Source organism: Eleutherodactylus coqui, chromosome 9 (genome assembly GCF_035609145.1).
Source record: "Eleutherodactylus coqui strain aEleCoq1 chromosome 9, aEleCoq1.hap1, whole genome shotgun sequence".
In the NCBI taxonomy this organism is placed as follows: domain Eukaryota; kingdom Metazoa; phylum Chordata; class Amphibia; order Anura; family Eleutherodactylidae; genus Eleutherodactylus; species Eleutherodactylus coqui.
In genome coordinates this window covers 110,649,872-110,670,765 of record NC_089845.1, presented here as the reverse complement: position 1 = coordinate 110,670,765, position 20,894 = coordinate 110,649,872, and the positions used below count along the sequence as shown (strand labels likewise).

Genomic DNA, 20,894 nt, shown 5'->3' with positions numbered 1-20,894 from the left:
ATTTACCTCTGCATTGTCACACTTGTAATGATTTAAAGGGGTTGGTGGAGTCGGGAGATGTACGTTTTATAATTGCTTTTCCCATTATTGCCCTTGTGTGAGCGCTGAAAGCCACCGCAGAACGCATTGAGCGGTGCTGTTAGCCCGCCTGTTCTCATTTTATAATGGGCGGAGTCATAAGGGCCCTTTTACATGGAATGACCATTCAGTTTATTGCTGGATTGTGCGAAACTGAATGATCGTTTAGTGCAAACACTGCCAGCGACTTAATGCCGAATGATAATTTGTTGGGTAATGTGATTCACGGCCCCATATCGCGCCCTGCCCCCTATGTCACTGACTTGGTACAGATTTTATATTTTGCAATGCTGAGGATAAAAACACCATGAACAATATATATGTAACGCCATCATTCTACCTTTAGTAAATCCATGGTAGTAATGAAAACTGCAGGAAACTATGGAAGGAATTAGAGATGAGCGAACGTACTCGGATAAGCACTACTCGTCCGAGTAATGTGCCTTATCCGAGTACCGCTGTACTCGTCTTGAAAGATTCGGGACGCGCTGCGGAGCGGGGAGCTGCGGGGGAGAGCCGGGAGGAACGGAGGGGAGATCTTTCTCTCCCGCCCGCTCTGCCCCGCTCCCCGCTGCGACTCACCTGTCAGCAGCGGAGCGCCCCGAATCTTTCAAGACGAGTACAGCGGTACTCGGATAAGGCACATTACTCGGACGAGTAGTGCTTATCCGAGTACGTTCACTCATCTCTAGAAGGAATGCAATAAACTTACGCCAGATTTCTTGCATTAAAAGCCACAATTTGCGCGCACTGCTCTCACCACCTTATTGGGTGGGACTGGTAACGGCTCATTACATTCACTTTAATTTAGCCAGAAGCTGGTGTAAATTCTAGTGTAAATCTAAGGCACGTGTTACCTACTGCACCTTTTCTTCTAGTATCTTGTGCCAGATCTGTGATGGAACATCTGACCGGAGGTTCCAGCGCAGATGTGAAACCACCGTAAGTAGTGTAAAAATGTGTTTTCTTTTTACAGATTTTGGAGATTATGAGGAGGCGGAGAAGGATGAGCAGGAAGAATTGGAGGTGTCCAATGTCTCTGATGTGGCGGCTGAGGAAGGAGATGTAGACTCTGAGGCTGAGCTGATGCTGCAGATGGGTCTCCCCGTACAGTTTGGTGGATCATCATTCGAGAAGAATTTTGTGGTAAGGCTTTGATTGGTACTAGTATAAGGTTGGGGGTACTTTCATACGTGGCAGACTCGTAGCACAACGGAAAAATCCAATTCGTACATCTGAATGTAGCAACACATCATTCTGCAGCATGAGCGGGGATTTCTGCAAGCCCCGGTCAGATTAGCAAAGCAAATCTGTGTGACTTAACAGTGCTAGTGTGTTGATTTTCTGTTCTTTTGCAGAGACATGGGGGGCAGTGGAGGAAGCGCATGTAGAAAAAAATGAAAAATTACACATATTCGCCTTTGCCGCCATTTTATTCTTCGGTTTACTTTAGTGGCAGCAGCGACATGGGTTGTTTACCCACATGACCACTGCAGCAATAGGAGTCTGGACAGGGACGTCATCAGTGACCTCCTGTAAACCTGTCTCAGTGTTTCTACATTAGGCCGCTTTCACACGGCTGAGGGGGGAGGGTGGGGGGGACTTATTATTTGTATAGTCCCAACATATTCCACAGGGCTTTCAGGTAATTTAATTTATCACCCCCCCCCCCCCCCCCCCCCCCGCCCAAGCTGGGTACTCCTTTTACCGACCTCCAAAGGATGGAAGGCTGAGTCAAACTTGAGCCGGCTACCTGAACTCCTTGTGGATTGAACTCACAACCTTCAGGTCATGAGCGAGAGCTTAACACTCTGCGCCACACAAGGCTGAGAAAAACGCGCGGGATTTGTGCGCTGTGAGATGCATGAATATAAAACCCATTCTTTTGAATGAGGTCATACATGTGAGTGGGGCGGGAAAAAAAATTTGCAGCATGTCATGTCTTTGGGTGTCCCTGCTTTGGAATGCATTTCCCGTTGTTTTCAACGGGGCTGGCAAAGCATTGCACGCCGTGCGAAGTACACGAGAATGGAATGCAAGGTTTACCATTGAAAACGTTGGGAAACGCTCTGCGATCCTTGGAGGATTGTTCTTCCCTGAAATGATGCCTCAAAAACTCCTCACATGTGCGGGGAAATCGCGCGTTGGCAAGTGCGTTATTGGGCCAGGTTTCACATCCCAATATGGCACTTGCCTGTGTGAAATTGGCCCTAGAAGCCCACGCGACCGAGTCGTCTTGCCCGGTGACCTCACCTGTCGGATGCCTTGGCGCCGGAGCACCAAGGTGGCAATCTGGTGCCATGGTGAGTATGAGACCCCCATTCTTTTGATTTGAGAGGGTCTCGGTGGTCTGACAGCCATTGATCGAACAATTATCCGCTGTTCTGAGAATAGGGGATAACTTTCAGTCTTGAGAGAACTCCTTTAAACTTTGAAGCAAACTTCCAATATACATAGTAACATAGTATGTTAGACCGAAAGAAGACAATGTCCATCTAGTTCAGCCTGTTCCCAACCCCTCTTGTTGATCCAGAGGAAGGCAAAAAAAAACCATGAGGCAGATGCCAAATCCTTCCTGATTCCATAAAGGCAGTCAGAATAATCCCTGGATCAACATATCAATATAAGCTAAAAGCATTTTCAAAGGTGACCAAAATAACTAAAAGAATACTCCTGTGTCAGTCCTGGAAGCACCCCAGCAGGTACTTTTCAGGATCTCCTCAGTATTGCACAAGTGATGTAATTATCATCAGTGCATCAGATATTGCCGCAGGTGTTCTTACCATAGGATATCCTGAAAACATGACCTGTTGGGGGTCCTGAGGACCGGAGTTGGAGGAATCGCTACTCTGAGGGCGACCATCCTGCTGTCTTTGACTAACAGATCATTGATTGATCCTTTTTGGAAGTCTAATGTTTAGAAATTCTGTGATCTACTAAACCCTTTCTTGTCCGCAATGTCTAGTTCTTTACTGCATTGAGCTGATACAATTTATTACTAGATCGTGACTGTTTTTTGATTATTGCTCACAGCCTCTGGAAACTCGTGCGAAGGAACATAAGATCCGTAAGAAAAAGAAAAAAAAAGCAAAATGTTCCAAAGACCTAAGAGAAAGCATAAAGGAAGCAATAGATGGCATTGATGAGGTTTGTGAAGACCACGCTTCTACTAGCATTGACCAAACTGACATGGAGGAAAGTCCTGCAACTACCGGTGAGAGTGCTACGGATGTGAACCTGAGCTCCCAGGAGGGTTGGGAACAGTACTGGAACCAGTATGGACAGGGTTTACTGTGGCAGGGTTGGATTACAAAGCACAAAGAGCCGGACATATCAAGCGACTATTACAACTCTGAACCATGGAATTGCTCTACAACCAAAGAGGAATGGGCAGTGCATTATAATGAATCCTACTGGCACTATTACCAGCAGTTTGAGTATTGGGCACAACAGGGGTGGACTTTTGATGGAATCGGCGACTGTGAAGGTAAAGCCGCACAAGTAGGACACCCTGCCCCTAGTGTTCAGTCCACAAACCACACTCTGCACATGCCTTCAACTTCTACAGAAAGTATTGATTGTCTCAGTGACTGCGTAATAGGACTGAAGAACATAAATCTTGATCTAAAGGAAATGGAGAGAGACAGTAAACCTTTAAGTGTTATTTATGAGAGTCCTCCGTTGCAGAACCCAGAGAGCCTTGAAGCTCATTGTCCTTGTGATCCAGGTGAGAGTGAACCCAGAGACGTTGGCTCTGCGGATAGGGATGCATCATCTGGACACGCTGATCCCAGCCAGCCAGGTCTGTAAAATTAGCACCTATTGATTTTACTAATAGCTAATTTATTGCCGATATAAAGCAGGAAATAGCCTCGGCTGAGTCTGCATCAAAGCCATTTAGAAATGGGTGGAAAGCTTCTGGTGATTAAACACTGGCCAGGTTTTATTCCTTCTTTCCCACAGGCTTGCGATTTGTTTGAGCGGACACTTTCACGGATTGTAGTTTCTATACATTTTGTTATTCGTGACCGGACGTTTGCTTCTCTTTAGGAATATATAGTATGAGGAGGTTGTTATTCCATTGGATATTATAGAATCGGCCATGAAGTTGTCATTATCATCATGTTTGGTTTTTTTGCCCCAAAGTTTCACAGCTATCGAAGAACCCTTTGCTAGGTGGGCAAGTGCCAATCAATGAACGGAGTGATGACGACGATGATGAACCTCCAGAGTGCAAACAGGCTAAAATCAAGAGGAGGTAAGGGGTCTTTTTTTTTCTTTTTTTTTTTTTTTTGTTCTCCTTACGCTTTGCGAATGATCTTCAAGTTGTAGCTAGTTTCAGAAGTTAATCTAAGGCTATGTTCACATGGCAGAATCCAAAGCAGAGTTTTCTGCACAGTTTCCACCTGTAAAGCTACGGCAGAAATCCATGCCTTTTCTGCACAGTTTTTGCTCCTGAATTGCGCATGGATTTAGCCCCATCAGTGGGCAAAATCTGTCCGCACGGATCCATGAAGAAGTGACATGACAGCTAATCCGTATGTAGGACTGTGGCAGGATGGCTGCAGATTTCTGTCGCACCTCTGCAGGTGAAATCTGCATGGAAAACCTGTTTTTGGTCGTGTGAACATACCCTTACTGGGGTCCGACTGGGATGTCTGGGGCCCACCAGTAAAATTTATTCTGGGGGCACATGCAGATCTTGCCTGTCTAAAATGCTGTACTCTGCTTCTCAGTATATTGCAGTAGGTGTACAGAGCGCCATGTGATATTTGCATGGAGAAGCCCATTCCTGGCTCATGGCCCCCTAGAGCAGTCACCTGTTCCTCTGTGGACCAGTCCATGCCTGATCAAAACTTAAGCGTGTATTATATGTAAACTTGACCATTTTCCCTTTTTAATTTTTTTTGTTTGGTCCTTCTTTTAAGCCCACAGAAGTACAAAAGGCACAACATGGACTGCAATCAGATCCACATTGCAGAGCCAAACAGGATATATCTCTATGCTTCTGCGCCTTGTATTCATGCACCCTAATAGTAATTTGCAGAATAACCTTTATATTTTACTGTGTGAAAACTGAACTAGTTATTCAGTTGTCTTCTGCTCACTTAGGACATGTTCGCATGCAGCAGAATGGTTTTAGAATTTTTTTATTAATTTCTGTACTGAATATCAACACCAAAATTCTGTTACGGAACGGAGGGGGTATATTACCTACTGTAGTTGCTATCTTCCATCTCTCCATTCAGTCCTGTTTTTGGCTATCCTAGATGGTCAACACAAGCTTCAGACTACCTAATCCCTGCAGTCCATTGGCAGTGTTAGACTACCTATAGACTGTACTTGCTCTCTGATTGGCCAGAGCTGTTCACATGATCGGCACTGGTCAATCAGAGAGCAGTAGGTAGTTAGGAAATTGCTACAGCCATTTTGGGATGCCAAAAATGGGGCCTAGAACTGGCGGTTTGGAGGGATGATAGAGAAGAACAGTTGCAAGTAATATAAACCCCCTGCAGAATCTTGTCCCGAAACGGGGGAGTTGCTTTAAATTTTTCCAATCACTGGGAGCACAGTAAGCAAAAAAAAAACAAAACACTGGTGAAGAATTGGAAACCCAAGACCTTTTAGAAAGTCAGACTATGCCTTGTTATGTAAGCTGTGTTATGTTCTGTATATAATTTTATCCCTAGCCATGAGCTGGATGCTGAGGAGAACCCATGTGAGGTGGCTGATGAAGTCTCTACTGTCTTGGGACTAAAACATGGCACAGGACAAAAGTAAGAAAATAATATCCCTTGTAAAGTTCCCCGGACTGTACGATGATGGCTACTTACTGTAAATGGAATCTAGACTGATCACAGAAATATAGAGAAGCTTACAGGGTCACTAACTTCTCAAATCAATAGGGGGCATTGATGTGAGTAGGGAAGTCTGCTGTGGGATGATCCTACTATGTCTGACCAAAGAGCATTGCCTGTTGTTAAGTCGCACTATTTAGGAGGTAATGACTACTGTAAACGGCAACTCTCTTCTGCAGACCGGTCCTTAAACTTCTATGGACTGTGTCTATAACTATAATGCAGGGAAATTGCTGATGATGCACTTGCATAATGGATCTCAGGCCCCTTTCACACACACGGCTTTTACAGAGTTTAGCATTGCGCTTAACACTACAATTTCTAAGTACAGTGTAATGGGGGAAAAAAGTGCAATTCCACCATTTCTGGGTGGGTTCTGCTTTTATGGTTCCGGGCAGCTCAAGTGCTCAGCTATCTCCAGTAGTCCCATTGACATGCTCAGCTGCCGCGCCATTCGTTCCAGGGTCAGACATTTTTATTTTTTTCCCCTAGCCGATGGATAGGGAATAACTCGACTTTGGCAAATTCCATTTAAGAAACCCGAGACCAAACGGTCGATTTATTTATTTATTTATTTTTTTTTTTCCCCTGAATTTCAGTCAAAGAATGTTGTTAGATTGTATTATTTTCACGAATGGGATCAACTGCCAGTAAAAGTGGAAGAAGCAATAAATGAATTAGAACACCTCGGGAATAAAGGCCCAGTTATGTGTATCAATATCATTCCAGCTCACGTGCCTCCTTGTATTCCTGACAGTAATTCTAATCCATTGCTTGTTACAATGTAGTTGTGTTTGGTACTTCTACAGATATGGGGGTATTTCACATTTCAAGCATCGGACCCTGCGCTACCTGGAGAAGGGCATCAAGCACCGCTCACACTTCCTAGACATGCACAGACCAGTGAAGAACGTGCACATATTCTTCTCAGAAGATTCAGAAGTGAAACCGATAAAAAGTAAAACCATAAACAAGGTAAATATAATCTCTACTAATTTTGAATAACTTTACAAATACTTGTTTGCCATGAACTCGTGTTCATTACAATACGTCCTCTATCCATGTTCAGCCAAGCCCTGCATTTATGATTCCACCCATGAGCCCTGAATGATTGCTTGTGGCTTTACAGGGTTTACAACGTAAAGTCTGTTCCTGGAACTGCTGTCAGCTGAGCTCCTCTAATGTGTTCTGCTACGTTGTATCACACTCCGGTGTAGGACATGTTATATAAGCGTTCAATCAGCAAGTCTGTAAGGCTACAGAATTCAGCCTCATGTTCTATCCCTATGGATGACTTCACACACCGCACTTTTGGGGGAAAAGGATGCGGTTTCAGTGACCGTCTTTAACATGTTGAGGACATGGCCATTTTATTTATTTTCATTTTTGTTTTCTCCACCTCGCTTTAAAAAAAAAATCATAACCTTTTTCTGTCGAGATGGCAGTCTGGGTTCCCCACCCCCCCCCAAAACTAGTTGTATTGTCCAATGGTACTAGTTAATGTACTTCTATGTCATGTGAAATGGAAAAATAAAACACAATTGCTCCATTTGGGGGGGACACCTTGTTTTCTACGGCGTACACACTGCAGCAAAAATGATAATTTCCTGTTTGTTGCATTGAGGGATGGATATAGCTACTGCCACTAGGAAGTGGACACTAAGCATAAGAAGTGTTCGCTTCTCCTACCAGCTATACCCCCTGCAGGAACCAAGTTCTCCCTTGCACAATATTCTGAGCTCTGTTACATTGTTTAAGGTTTACGGTTTTTACATTAACTGTTGTTTAGCCAGCTTCTATCCTCCTTGCAGCTCTTACTACTTGCTTGAAAACTAGCTAGCTTGGTGCCTGCAGGAGGGGTATAGCTGGTAGGAGATTTTTCGCTGTTCCACCCTCCCCTGCCCCTCCAATGTATGAGATGAGAAAGTGATATTACAGCAAGTACAAAGTTCCTATTTTTACTCTATGGGTCAGTATGATAATGACAATGCCAAATTTCCATTCATTTTTTTCCAGTACTTAAGAAAGAAAAAAGTTTTTGCTCTCTGACCGCCATCATTTTTTTATTTTTTTTTAGTTTTTCCATCTGCAGCTGTGATGGCTTGTGTTTTGCAGGATGACTTGTGATTTCTATTGGCAGCATTTTGGAGTGCTTGGGACATCTTGATTGCTCGTTATTTGAGTGGCGTGCTCAACAAAAGCAAAGTTCTGGTGTTCTCACATTTTTTTTTTTTTGTATTTTCTTTTTCTGATGGCATTTGCTGTGCAGGTTAAATTATGTGTTCATTTTATAGGTTCGACTTTTATTCTCCTGGCAATGCCAAATACAGTTAGTTTGTTTTTTATTTCAAGTATGGAAATAGAAATTTTTAATATACATATTTTTAATAAGTTTTTTTTTTTTTTTTTCAGTCTCCTAAGGGGACTTGAATTAGGCCTCATGCTCATAGGCCTCATGCTCTCGCATGTGGGAGCCCACAGCGGAACCAGACCCTGCCCGTGGCCAAGGACACTGCAGGGTTTCTACTTACCTGTCCGGGTCGTCTCTTTTCTTCACTGTGGATGTGTGCGGAAGCGTCAGCCGTGGCTCCGCCACACATGAGCAGTGGATTCTTTTTTTTTTTTTTTTTTTAAATTCCTGCTTTTCCGCGGAATCCACAGCCCATATGCAATTGAATTGCCGACAGGCCGCGGATCAGGCTGCTTCCATTGACTTCAATGGAAGCTGTCCGTGCGGGATCTGCAGTGAAATTGAGCCTGCTGTGCATTTTTTTTGTTTGTTTGTTTGTGTTTGTGTTTTTTTTTTTTTCTCCTGACCAAAAGGCCCACAAATCAATTCTGCATGCTTTTTCACCTTCAGAAGCTCATGTATGCCTATGGGTGGCTTGATTTGCGGATCTTTCACGCTGGTGACCCACAAATAAGATCTGCCCATGGACATTGGGCATTAGCAGTCTGATACTTCCTGATCTGTAGAGAAAGCTTTGCAGCCGTCATCTCTCTAACCTCAGTCAGGTTTACAATGAGAGGTAACGCCTATATATATAGATAATGCAGTATTCACCATCCACAATGGGTAATAAGCGGTGACTTTCTACTCCCACATACTTGCAAAAAGACCTCCGCACGGGTCACAGAGCATGTCCATGTCCATTATGTGAATGACTCATGAACTCGATGTAAAGCATATCTGTAAATGTTGTTAAAAGCAGCTCGGGCAAGATGGCCGCCCCCTAGTCAGGTACAGACAACAGAGTAAAAAATTCTACAGTTGGAAAATAAAAACAGATTGGAAAAATGTAAAATGCTGCGTTTTTTCCTGCACGTGCGATTCGCACGCCGGGAAAAGAATGACATCCGCAGGTATTTAAATACCTGCGGATGCCCAGTGATAGTCATCCACACAGGTGACCCATGCGGATTCTGCAATTCAGTTATGCCCGTGGACATAAGACCTTACTCGTGTGACTTTAAAACTTGCCGTTTTCTCACTTTTGTTTTAATATTAGGTAAAAAATTTTCTAAAAGGGCTCGGTGAACCTACTGGGGATGTACTGAATGAGAAGGTTTCCCTGCCGAGTGTGGAAGATTCTCCCAGCAGCTCTGATTCTGATTGTGTGGATCAGTCTAACGCTAGTGAATCTACCGGTCCGTGCAGGCCGGCTGACAAGAAAGATCTCTCTGAAGGGAATGGCCATCCTGATCTAAATCAGCCACCTAGGTTACCGGACCGTATTACATCACAACCTGATGAAGGGGATGGCTCTAGTCAAAGCAAAGAAACCAACTCTACATTGACTTCCAACAGCATATGGTGTTCAGACTGTGCAACTAGCGCAGAACAACCATCAGACACACGACAGCTCTTCTCTCTTCAAATTCCAGACTACCTGCAGGTTGAAGCGGAAGACCTTGATAACGGTTTGTATTGTGTGTATGTGTTATATCTAATAGATTATAACTTTCTTTATTTGATTACTGTTTTCTTCAGACTATAAGATGCACCCAGTTAATCAGCTAAAGGCAGGAAACCTATTTTGGAATAATTAAAACTTCCCCGGGGATCTAAGGAAGTGGAGGGTTCAATGTCCCTAACGGGCCTAGTTCTTAGTGACACAATGGCTATATACAGTACATACAGGTACACATACGATAAGGCTCCCTAAGGAGAGAATAGAAGTCCAGCTTTCAGAGTCATCCATCAGAAAGTATGGAGCTTCCTCAGCTCCACGCAAATTCAGATTTGATCTGCGGATTCCGCGTGCGGAAAAGGAATCGCAGCATGATGCACTTTACAGCAGATTTCGCGTGGATGGGCTCCATTGATCTCTATGGAAGCGAGCAATCCATAATTCAATAGTGGATGCATTGCGGATTTGTAGGCAGATGCCGCTCTGGTAGCTTGAAGACCAAGCAGGGAGGTGGGGAAAGGCAGCACTTTGGGCTTGGAATATATTTATTTTCTGGTCGTACATCCACGAGGAAAAACGATCTGCCAGACTTGGGCAGAACACATCCACTCCCCATCGGCTTGTACAATGTCGCACTCTTGGTCGGGACTCGTAAAAGGTTACTGAGGATAAACTTTCACTAAGCGGGCTGATTATAGGAGCGTGGCCCTGATTATGTGACACTGTCATCCCAGTGTCCCCGCAGAGCTGTTCTACACTGTGGTAGGAGTATCATCGGGGATGACAGCCATTCAGCTCGGCAGAAAGGATTGTGTTTAGCCGGTCTACCTCCTCACCTCTCCTTTCAACGGCACATTGAGGGGAATTTACTAAGCCTGGCATTTGTGTGCTATGTATAATTTTGCCGCGGTGTACGGTGCACTGGATGCATGGAGAGGCGCATGTATACGTGTACTCAATGCATCACGGCAGTTCCATGTGCCGGCAGTTCCCAGTCAGACCTGACATACACTTCTGATATAATTTACGCCATTTTCTGACATAAATCTCTTGGTATGGGGCAGTCATGCCCCCTCGACAAGCCCCACCCACTTTTTGAAGAATGGCGGGGCTAGGGTAAAGGTAGCACTTGCAAAAAAATTTGCTACTTTTTTTTTTTTTTTTTTTTTTATACAGAAAACTGGCAAAAAACCTTCTGTAAATGTGTGTCATTATGTGAATCATTGTGAGACCGGAGTAGAAATATGAAAAGCTGAAGCAGGAGGACATCAATTCATTGTCAGAGTACAGGACGGTCCTGCACAATGACTCCGAGGCAGCAAGCCTCTGCGGGTCGTCCAGTGTAACAGCGGGGGGAGGAGTACCGTATTCATGTCTCCTGGTCCACAGCTCTCCGCGATGCCGGACGCCAGCATGCCTGCGCAGTTCTTTTTCTGAATGATCAGGCAAAACGCTTTGAGCTTTTTGTTGGTCATTTACGGTGACAGCCAGGAGAGTCTAGCACTGCCAAGCCCTCCTGACTTTGTAGTATAACATGCAGGTACTTTTTAGCAAGATATTTTTTTTTTCTTGCTAGGAAGTGCATCTTGGACTACATGCACACAGGTGAGTGTGGTATCAGACCTAGAAACCCGGCCCAATAAAGTGCTGGTCAACGTGCGTCCACCCGCAAAAACACCTTGCATCACTTCTCTAAAATTGCAATCCTCCGGCGCTTGTTTCACGTGCATCGCAGGATCGGCAAGTGTTTACCACTGATTGCAGTGGGAAACATAACATCGCACTCGTGTGCACATCGCACGGCATGGAATGTGCTTGACTGTCCCATTGAAAACCATTGGCAATGCGTTCCGACTGATGCAAAAAAAATAGGACATGCAACGATTTTTTTTTTTCTTTACCTTGCAGCATCGCTGTGAGGGGGAAAAAAAAATCGCTCATGTGTAGGACTCCAACAAAAAGAATGGAGTTCATATTTGCACAAGTTTTGTGCGTCTCAACACACAACACCTGCACAAGATTCAGGTGTTCATAGCTCAGTATACTTTATGAACACATTAGCAGGATTCACATACATCAGAACTAGACCATTTCGGCTGGATTGGTGACTGTTGGATGTATATGGGGGTCTCCTGACTTTCCCTCGGCAGTTGATATCAAGGGTAAGAAGGAACAAACCTGTTTTACCACTCTCACCATGGAGAATATATGGGGGAGTCGGAAGAAATAGTTGCCGTTTTGAGGCGTCTGAGCAGCTTGACTCCCGTTTTAATGACTTGTGTATTTGTAACTCTGGCTCTGGGTTTGTATGTTAACGGTAAGTGTCATCGGTACAGGATCCTTTAGTAAAGTTGGAGACAAGTGCAAGAAAAAAAAGAAAAAGCAAAAGAAGAAGGTTCAGTCTCTCCCTCCAGAAATCGCTGCCGATCCTCACCTTGCCAAGTACTGGGCTCAGCGTTACAGGCTCTTCTCTCGCTTTGATGAAGGGATTAAACTTGATGAAGGTAGGCTGTAACAAGTACATGGGCCTCTCTGGATGTGGTCTTTTAGGGTTGTAGTTTATGGCAAAATGGAAGAACATAAAAAAAAAAAATCCTACAAATCATGAGGTTTGTCCCAATAAACACTCCCTTTTACACCACAGGGACTTATATTTGTATTAATTTTGAAAAAGTCAACTTTTTGACCCTTTTATGTGATTTTGGTGATTATTGGAGGTTGCACCTGAGTGAAAAGCTCTAGGGAAATGCAAAAGCTCATACACACTTCTCGTCCTAGAGTGAAGGGATTAATCTTTTGTTCCACCTTCCAAAAAATTTTTGGAAAAATTAAAATGTGGCAATTTTCCAATAAATCCCTATTTTGAATACCATAAGGGATCTTCATTCCTCAGTGGTGCTACGTTTCAAGCTACGTTTGATATTTTGACCCCACCGGCTCATTCCAAAGAAAGTATGGTGTCTAGAGATGAGCGAGCATACTCATTAAGGCGATTTACTCGAGAGCATCGCCTTTTTCGAGTACCTGCTGGCTTGTCCCTGAAGATTCGCGGGGGGTTGCGGAATCTTCAGGGACGAGCCAGCAGGTACTCGAAAAAGGCGACGCTCTCTCTCGAGTAAATTGCCTTAACGAGTATGCTCGCTCATCTCTAATGGTGTCCTACAATCATTCATGCAACTTGAAAGTAAATGGTGGCTTGAATGGTTTTGTGTACACTTGTGGTATCCTACAATTTAGGAAAAGTGCTGTACATTACTTTTGCTGTAGGCCTTGATGAAAAATGTATAGAAAATATAATGGTTCCATGAATCAATGGGATCCTGGAACCGGTGTAATCCCTTCTGTTCTGTATGTGATAAAAGCTTTAGTACATATTGAAGAAAACCCCAACCTCAGCATGTTTTATGCTCTGTGCGATGCTAAGTAAGTCTTGTGCCGGTGAATCTTGCAGGAGATGAGCTGTGACACTGCAGGCTTCTCCTCTAATGAACATTAATGTATTTCTTTCTACAGAAGGCTGGTTTTCTGTCACCCCGGAGAAGATTGCCGAACACATTGCTTACCGTGTGAGGCAGTGCATCAGTGGTGCCGTTGTAGTGGACGCTTTCTGTGGCGTCGGTGGGAATGCCATTCAGTTCGCTTTAGCAGGAATGCACGGTAAGCTGTAGAGGGAAATGACCATGAACCAACCACAGTAGAATGAAGAGCATTATGGTACAGTATGACTTGTACATCGTGTGATTTCGGTTATTACTCAAGTGCCCATTTGTCTACTTGGGTTCTCCTCACACTTGCGTTTCCAAGTAGAATTACTCAGTGACAGTTTGGGTTCTGTTCATCCTAGCATCAATCCAGCAGATGGAATGGGGGACAACTGAAGCCTCATATTGAAAGTAGTGTGGATGTTAACAAAAGTTTATTTCCATTTTTCTATTTTTTTTTTTATTTATTTTTTTTAATTTTGGAGAAATAAGTTCTATTATGTAAAGTGTCCAATGCAATCTTAGTCTATTATTGGGCAGATTTGCTATTGAAATTGCAACAAAACTGTTACATTTGTCATGTTCAGACTCTTTGAGACAATTTATGACTCCTCCAACCATTGGGCATGACTTTGTGAAAAGGGGGTGTAGTCTAAATGTGAAACTGGATGGTGGGCGCCACAAACTGTGTCAAATTTTGGTGCAGCCTTTTTAGCGTAAACTAAGGCAACTAATAGATAGTATGAAGTTAGTCAAAAGATTATGCCAGTTTTATCATTCAACGGGATCACTGATCGATCTGGCGCATTGTAGGTCTGCCTAGTCTGAAGGCCCTTTTACATGGAATGATTATTGTTCTAAAAGATCATTCAAATGAACCATAATTGTTCGGTGTAAATGCAGCTAACGATGAACGATAAATCGTTCGCTTTTTGTTCAGGGCTCATTTTTTGAAGGCAGATAATCATTGTTGGCTCATTCACTTATCGTTCGTTTTAAATAGCGATCATTCAGTCGTTCTCACTTATACAGCGAATGTGAACGATTTCTCGTTTGAACGAGCCAACGATGTATCTGCTGTATAAACGGGCACAAGCGAACACTGACAAGGTTCACTCATTCAAACAAGGAATCGCTTTGTGTAAACGGTCCATACATTTGCACTGTGTAGCTATTGGGCCGTATTAGTAAATCTGCCTCTTTTGTGTTTAATTCCTTGCTTGCAGTCAGTGAATGAAAATAATCTTGTGCATATGGAGTGTATTTGAAAGTGCAATAGTATAAATGATGTGCACCACTTTATATGCAGTCGGTACAGAAAAAATGAACCAGCCCACCAGCAGGACTCAGGCTTGACTAGAATCAATTTGCAGAAGGTGGCAAGGAAAAGATCCAGCATTCGTAAAATCATGACTTTATTAAGGCATATTAAAATCCCAACAGGAAGGACATATAATGGTGCGACTGATGCTCTTCAAGCTGTCACAGTGGCTCTTAAGGCCCATTTACACGGAGTGATGATCGCTCAAAGATCACGCAAACGACAGTTTGAGTGACAGTTTTCAGCGATCATCTTTGCATAACTCTAAGATAATTATACCTCCATGATAGCTCAGAGAACAATGCAGCTGTTCTGTATATGCAAACAGCTGCATTGTTCTCGGTGCTTTGAGCTGATGTCCCGCTGAGAACTGCCAGCGGGATTACAGCTGAAACAATTATATCCGCTTGTGGTGCTGATAAGGCTCATCGCTCATTTCTAGCTGGCTAGAAATGAGCAATGAATGAACAGTGCATGATAACCGTGTGTTTAGACGCAACAATTATCGCTCAAAAGACAGCTTTTGAGAGATAATTGTTGTGTCTAAATGGGCCTTAGTCATAACTTTACGTTGTGCACGTGCTCAATTATAAAAAAAAAAAAAGCCTACCACCAATAAACAAAAAAATAATCCCGTGAGTAAGCTGAGGAAAGAGAGGTAGAACACTTGGCAATTAAACCTTAGTAGTGTAAAATCAGTCCGATCTCTTATTTAAACTAAAGAGGCGCTGGTTTTCCAACAACCAGCGCCCAAACAACAATTTTCCTAATTTTTGCTAGTAGTTACCATCCCTAAAGGAACGGCTGCCTCGCTCAATGTCTGCAGTGCACATAGATGAAAAATCGCCAGTATGAATGTTGAAATGCACAGAAACTACAAAAACATTCTGGATGCCCCATTTGATGTATCGGAGAGCGGGCGTCAGATATGTGTTTTTAAACTGCAAGTCGTGCAGCCATCATACTGAAGATGACACAAGTGATCAAATACACTATATAAGGGGTGTTACACTTAATATATTGTTTAATGTTGTATGATTTACCAGTGCGATGTGTACAAGCCAACAACACCCACATTTGGAATGCCCACATGTACATGACCCAGGATGTCTGAGCCAGGTGGCAGAAGGACCAATACGGACAGAAGACCATTATGGTCTATCTGCCACATGGCTCCTCTAAATGTGGATATTCCAGTTGTGGGTGTTGTTGGGTTATGCCGATCTCAGAAACATTTATTTAATATCATATGTCTCAGGCAATTCATTTAATATTAAACCATATATTAATTGTAACACCCCTTATATAGTGTATTTGATCACTTGTGTCTCATGCCAACTTCAGTATGCTGGCTGCACAACTTGCGGTTTAAAAATCTGTATTGGACGTCCTCTCTCTGATACACCAAATGGGGCATTCGGAAATGTTTCTGCATTTTTTTTTTCCAACGTGCATGCTGGCAATTTTTTTTCTATATGCTCTGCCTGCCGGCATTGAACGGATTAGACCTCCTATTAGGAATGGTGACCACCATCAAAAGCACTTAATAGAGAAACATAATGGATTTGTGGTTTGAAAACCAACACCCCTTTGGCTTAAATAAAAGAACTGACCTGATTTTGCCCTACTAGGGGTTAATTTCCAGGTGTTATACCTCTCTTTTCTCTGATTAGCTACATGATTACTTTTTCGCCTTTTTTATTGGTTGTAGGTTTCTTTTTAAGGCTGGGTTCTCACACGCCAAAATCCTAGCGAAAATCTCGTTGTTTGGCCGCAGCGAAAAACCGCGAGATTTCCACCGGGAAAGCGCTGCTTCAAAACCCGCTGCACTTGGGAGCGGCTTGGTCGCACACTTTTCTGTTGCAGATGGCCCTCCCATAGAGGAGAGCGCAGCTGCAACCAAAAAATGAACATGCCGCGGCCAGTGACTCAGCGCTGCAACGCCGGTGTCGCCGCGATGGATTCGGCGTCCCTTGTGGACGAGATTTCTGAGAAATCTCGTCCACATGGCTGGCTAATCCTGGGATTAGCGGTCGCAGGTGGATTTGCCGTGGCGAAATCCCAGACGAGATTTCCACAGCAAATCCGCCCTGTGTGAACTCAGCTCAAACGGAGTAGGTGCGCCATGTTCTTATGCTATAAATAAGAGCTGCTGTGACCGCTTGAAACGCGTTGGGGTTCGCACTATTGTATGTATAGATTCTGTTCAGAATTTAAATACGCCTCAATAAAGCTGTGATTTTATGGATGCTGGATCCTTTTCTTGCTGACTTCGTGTACAGTGCACCGAGAGACTACATTATTGGAAGTTCACTGGACCTAGAAAGTGTAATACCTTCCATTATATGTACTTGGAGAGAGCAACGTTGAATGTGTGGCGCCTCCTGGTGAGTGCAGCACTCCACATGTACCAAGAGAGGACATTACTGGACAGTCGTTGAATCTAAAAATGGGCAATACTGTACATGATATGTACTTAGTGCAACACCGCATGTGCATTTTATGTGGAGTGCAACCCTCATGTGCAGTGTATCTACAGTGCATTCATGGACTTGTGTACCTAGAAAGTGCAATACCATATGCTGTGTGTACATGGAGAGTACAATGCTGCATATGTAGTACACCTAGAGCAGTACTGAGTGTACCGAACAACTACTGAAACAACCATATGTTAATAGGACTGGACTTGAAAAGGACCAAAGTGACTGAGAAAATCCCAGGTGTACTGAACCTTTTAAGTAAGCAATTAAAATAGAGCCATAAACAAAAACAATCAAAGCCCATAAAGGAACCAATAGTTGCTAGGGTGATGATAGGCAATCAGTTCATATTAACAAATAGTGCTAATTGAATTATTGACTACTAGTCATGGTGCAATGTAACTACCAGTGTAAACAAAAAGCATTTTAACTCAACAACCCCAATGATAATTAGTGTCCCAATCATCAGATGCAGGGTACAACAAGGATGAGTTGGAGACCATGCTTATTTGGTGATGCTCCTGAAAATGTGGAGAATTGTGTCCTAAATATTTAATAAACAGAACACAAAAACTGTGTGTAATCTACCTTACCCTGCTGCACTGAGACACCGTGGCCCTTGCAGAGCACCTGCCCTGAAAATAGTGACCCTGCCATCTATATCTAACAGACCTTAAAATCTTAAGCGCATTTCTGACAATCTACCCATCTTCACCAGTGGGCAAAACACAATTGGGTTACTTAAGTGAACGGCATAGACTTGAGCACAGTGGGCAAATGTAATGGTCAACGATAAGGCAGCAAGAGTGGTACAGTACCTGTAATACAGGTAGAGCAGTGCAGTACGAGCATGTGTGATAGGTGTTAATTTTCTATCATTTTTCAGTATAACAAGCATTTGTCCCTTTCTCTGCAGTTATTGCTGTGGACATTGACCCGGTGAAGTTGGATCTTGCGTACAATAATGCCTTGGTGTACGGAGTGGCTGATCGCATTGAGTTGATCTGCGCTGATTTCATGTGCATCGCTCGTGATCTGAAAGCGGATGCGGTTTTTCTCAGCCCTCCGTGGGGAGGCCCTGACTACGTCAGTGCAGAGACCTTTGATATCAAGACAATGATGTCCCCTGATGGATATCCTTTACAAGCTGTAACCTCAAAATCAGTATTAGATGGTGTGCTGGTACTTCTTACACTAGTATGCTGCTTGTAGAAGTGTATTATTACATCACTAGGGGGGTTATTATGTGACAATAGTTTGATAAAGCATTTGGATGGTGCAGCCAAGAACAGCTTCCAGGGTGAGGCGGATTACATAATATAGGAAAAATATCTGTATATTCGCCACTGTAGCCATCTACACGTTCTATTCATATGTGAATGTCCCGATATTTATATCCCCAGCAATCTCCTAACCTGTATCATGTATTCTGTGGGTAAGTGATCGATATTAATACTGGGAAAAGCATATAGGTTCAGATGCCAGGACATCCTTAGCTGCACTTGGTATATATCAATAGAGGAATTAAAGGGTCACTACAGTGATTTTTTTTTTTTTTTTTTTTCCATTTGCTACAGATCATGAGTTAGTATTACTTTGGCTAGTTATTCCTTTCTTTTTGAAACTTTCTCACTTCTGACCAGCTCAGATCTACTTGGGTTTCTGTGTGCGGTTTCTAGTCTGTTTCAAACCTACCACAGGAACTTCCTAGAGGGGAACACAGATATTCCTGTCAGAATTAATGATGATCATCACACAGCTCCTGTCACACAATTATAATAGAGGAGATCACAGCTTATCCAACTGACCCTATACTTATAGTCTGTAGTTTATTTAAGTGCCTATTTAAGGTAATGATAACGAAACTGTCCACCCCAGCAAGCAGAAATGGGCATGGCCTTTAGATAATGGTGTGGTGATGCATCATGGGATTGATTTCAAAGTGAAAGATTAAATTATTTTACCATTAAGATGGTGCCTGATAAGTATCAAACGGGCTGCATTGCAGGGAAAGGACTGCAATATACATAGGAGACCTCTGGAGTGTCACAGGGGTGTGGGGGGCAGGGATTGAAAAATGAGTTTTTGCTGGAGTGACCCTTTTAGGATAACTTTGATTCTTCATACAGATACAGTCATACCTGCATCTGAGTAGATCTAAAGGAGACCTGGCTGCTAACTTTAAGCTTGCATGTGGCAGTGTCGCATGTGAACCTCTTACTTAAAAGGGGCATTAAACTTAGTGTTCAAAGTTCACATGTGTATGGAAATCAGAAAAACAAAAGCGCTGTCACGCACAGGCATATGCGATCACAATCGCAGTGATCGCACCTCCACAGCCTGGTAGAACGGTGCATTTTATAGGCAACGTTTACCATAAAACTCGTTTGAGCTCGGCCTAAAACGTGACACAATTATTAAGGGGCACATGTCTCTTAATACACTTGGGGCATCTCAGACTCTTACGCTGTGAGCTGGCACAGGTTTGTGCTATAATGTATGCCAGTTTCTGGGGTATATTATAGTGAAATTCTTCAGCCCACATTTTTTATAAAAGTAGCAAGGATGGCAGGGGAAATGGCAAAAAGCTGTGAAAAATGTATGATTCAAGTTGGAATTCTGCCGCATGGCCAGTATTAAATTCCCGCTTTATGTTCCTCAATATCTCTGCTTGCCATCAATGAATGAAAATTGCTATGTCCAGAAGCATACAAAAGAAACCCCTATTATTTCTCGCAGCTGAGGGTTTCCTGCGATTGTATCCTGTTTAGACCATCTTTCACAAGCTAAATACAGTCGTGGCCATAAGTGGTGACTGACACACATTTTGGTTTTCACAAAGTTTGCTGCTTCCGTTTTCTATAATGGCAATTTGCATTAACTATAAATTGCAATTTATTGTAATTCATCTGATCCGTCTTCATAACCTATAACCTTCCAGATCTCAGTCCCATTAAGAACCTGTGAAAATCCTCAAAGTGGGCAGACAAGCAAAAACAAGAATGGGTTGCCAGCAGTCAGTTTGGCCAGGGTGAATTGCATAAGCCTTGGGGGAAGGGGGGGGGGGGGGTCTTTGCCTAAACTTGATGTACTTGTCGATAAAAGTTTAAAAGACTTACGAAATGCTTAGAATTGTACTTCGCTATACAAGTGAAACATCTGACTAAGGCCGGCTGCACACAAGCCTAATTTGCTCCACTTGCATATGACAGTCGCACGGCATGACATTGCATATTTGCTGTGGGCTGCTGATTTAACATGGCATGGGCACATAATACGTGCCAAGATGAACACACTCCAATCTTTATAGCGCTCGTATTTTACATATGTGTGATCGGCAGCATGGGATCCTATGGCAGATTGGTACAGCGTATTCTGTGCGCAAAACCTGTGCATGGAATACGCTGTGCCAACACAGTCTATACCTTTTCTGTTTTAACTTCTGGATGTAAACAATAATGTTCCTATTCAATAACAGCGAATGGTGGTTTTGGAAGCAATGAGTAGTAGAAACCCAAAGTGTACTAAAAAGTTGCAAATCTTTCATTAAGTAATGATTATTTTTTTTTCTATACATGATACATTATACAATTACTATGTAACCTCCAGAAGACCACCTCTTTGAGAAGACCAACCCTTTATCCAGACCAGATTTTCCATGACAAATTTCCGGTTCCACTATATATTCTACATCCTACCAAACTTTTTTTGAGAGGACCACCCTTTAAGACTAATTTTCAATGCCATTTTGGATGACTGGCTCG

The 20,894-nt window shown here is 43.1% G+C and overlaps 1 protein-coding gene across 6 annotated transcripts in view; it reads left to right on the top strand.

Annotated features, from left to right (window-relative positions):
* TGS1 (trimethylguanosine synthase 1) overlaps positions 1 to 20,894 on the top strand; it is a 38,810-nt gene that overhangs the window by 6,945 nt on the left and 10,971 nt on the right. For all 6 annotated transcript variants that reach the window (XM_066578324.1, XM_066578326.1, XM_066578327.1 and 3 more), the window contains exons 5-13: positions 1,055 to 1,224; positions 3,112 to 3,880; positions 4,225 to 4,336; positions 5,769 to 5,855; positions 6,746 to 6,911; positions 9,446 to 9,857; positions 12,184 to 12,351; positions 13,361 to 13,504; positions 18,047 to 18,263. In XM_066578324.1, coding sequence (XP_066434421.1) covers positions 1,055 to 1,224; positions 3,112 to 3,880; positions 4,225 to 4,336; positions 5,769 to 5,855; positions 6,746 to 6,911; positions 9,446 to 9,857; positions 12,184 to 12,351; positions 13,361 to 13,504; positions 18,047 to 18,263 — 2,245 coding nt within the window. The remainder of the gene's footprint in view (positions 1 to 1,054; positions 1,225 to 3,111; positions 3,881 to 4,224; positions 4,337 to 5,768; positions 5,856 to 6,745; positions 6,912 to 9,445; positions 9,858 to 12,183; positions 12,352 to 13,360; positions 13,505 to 18,046; positions 18,264 to 20,894) is intronic.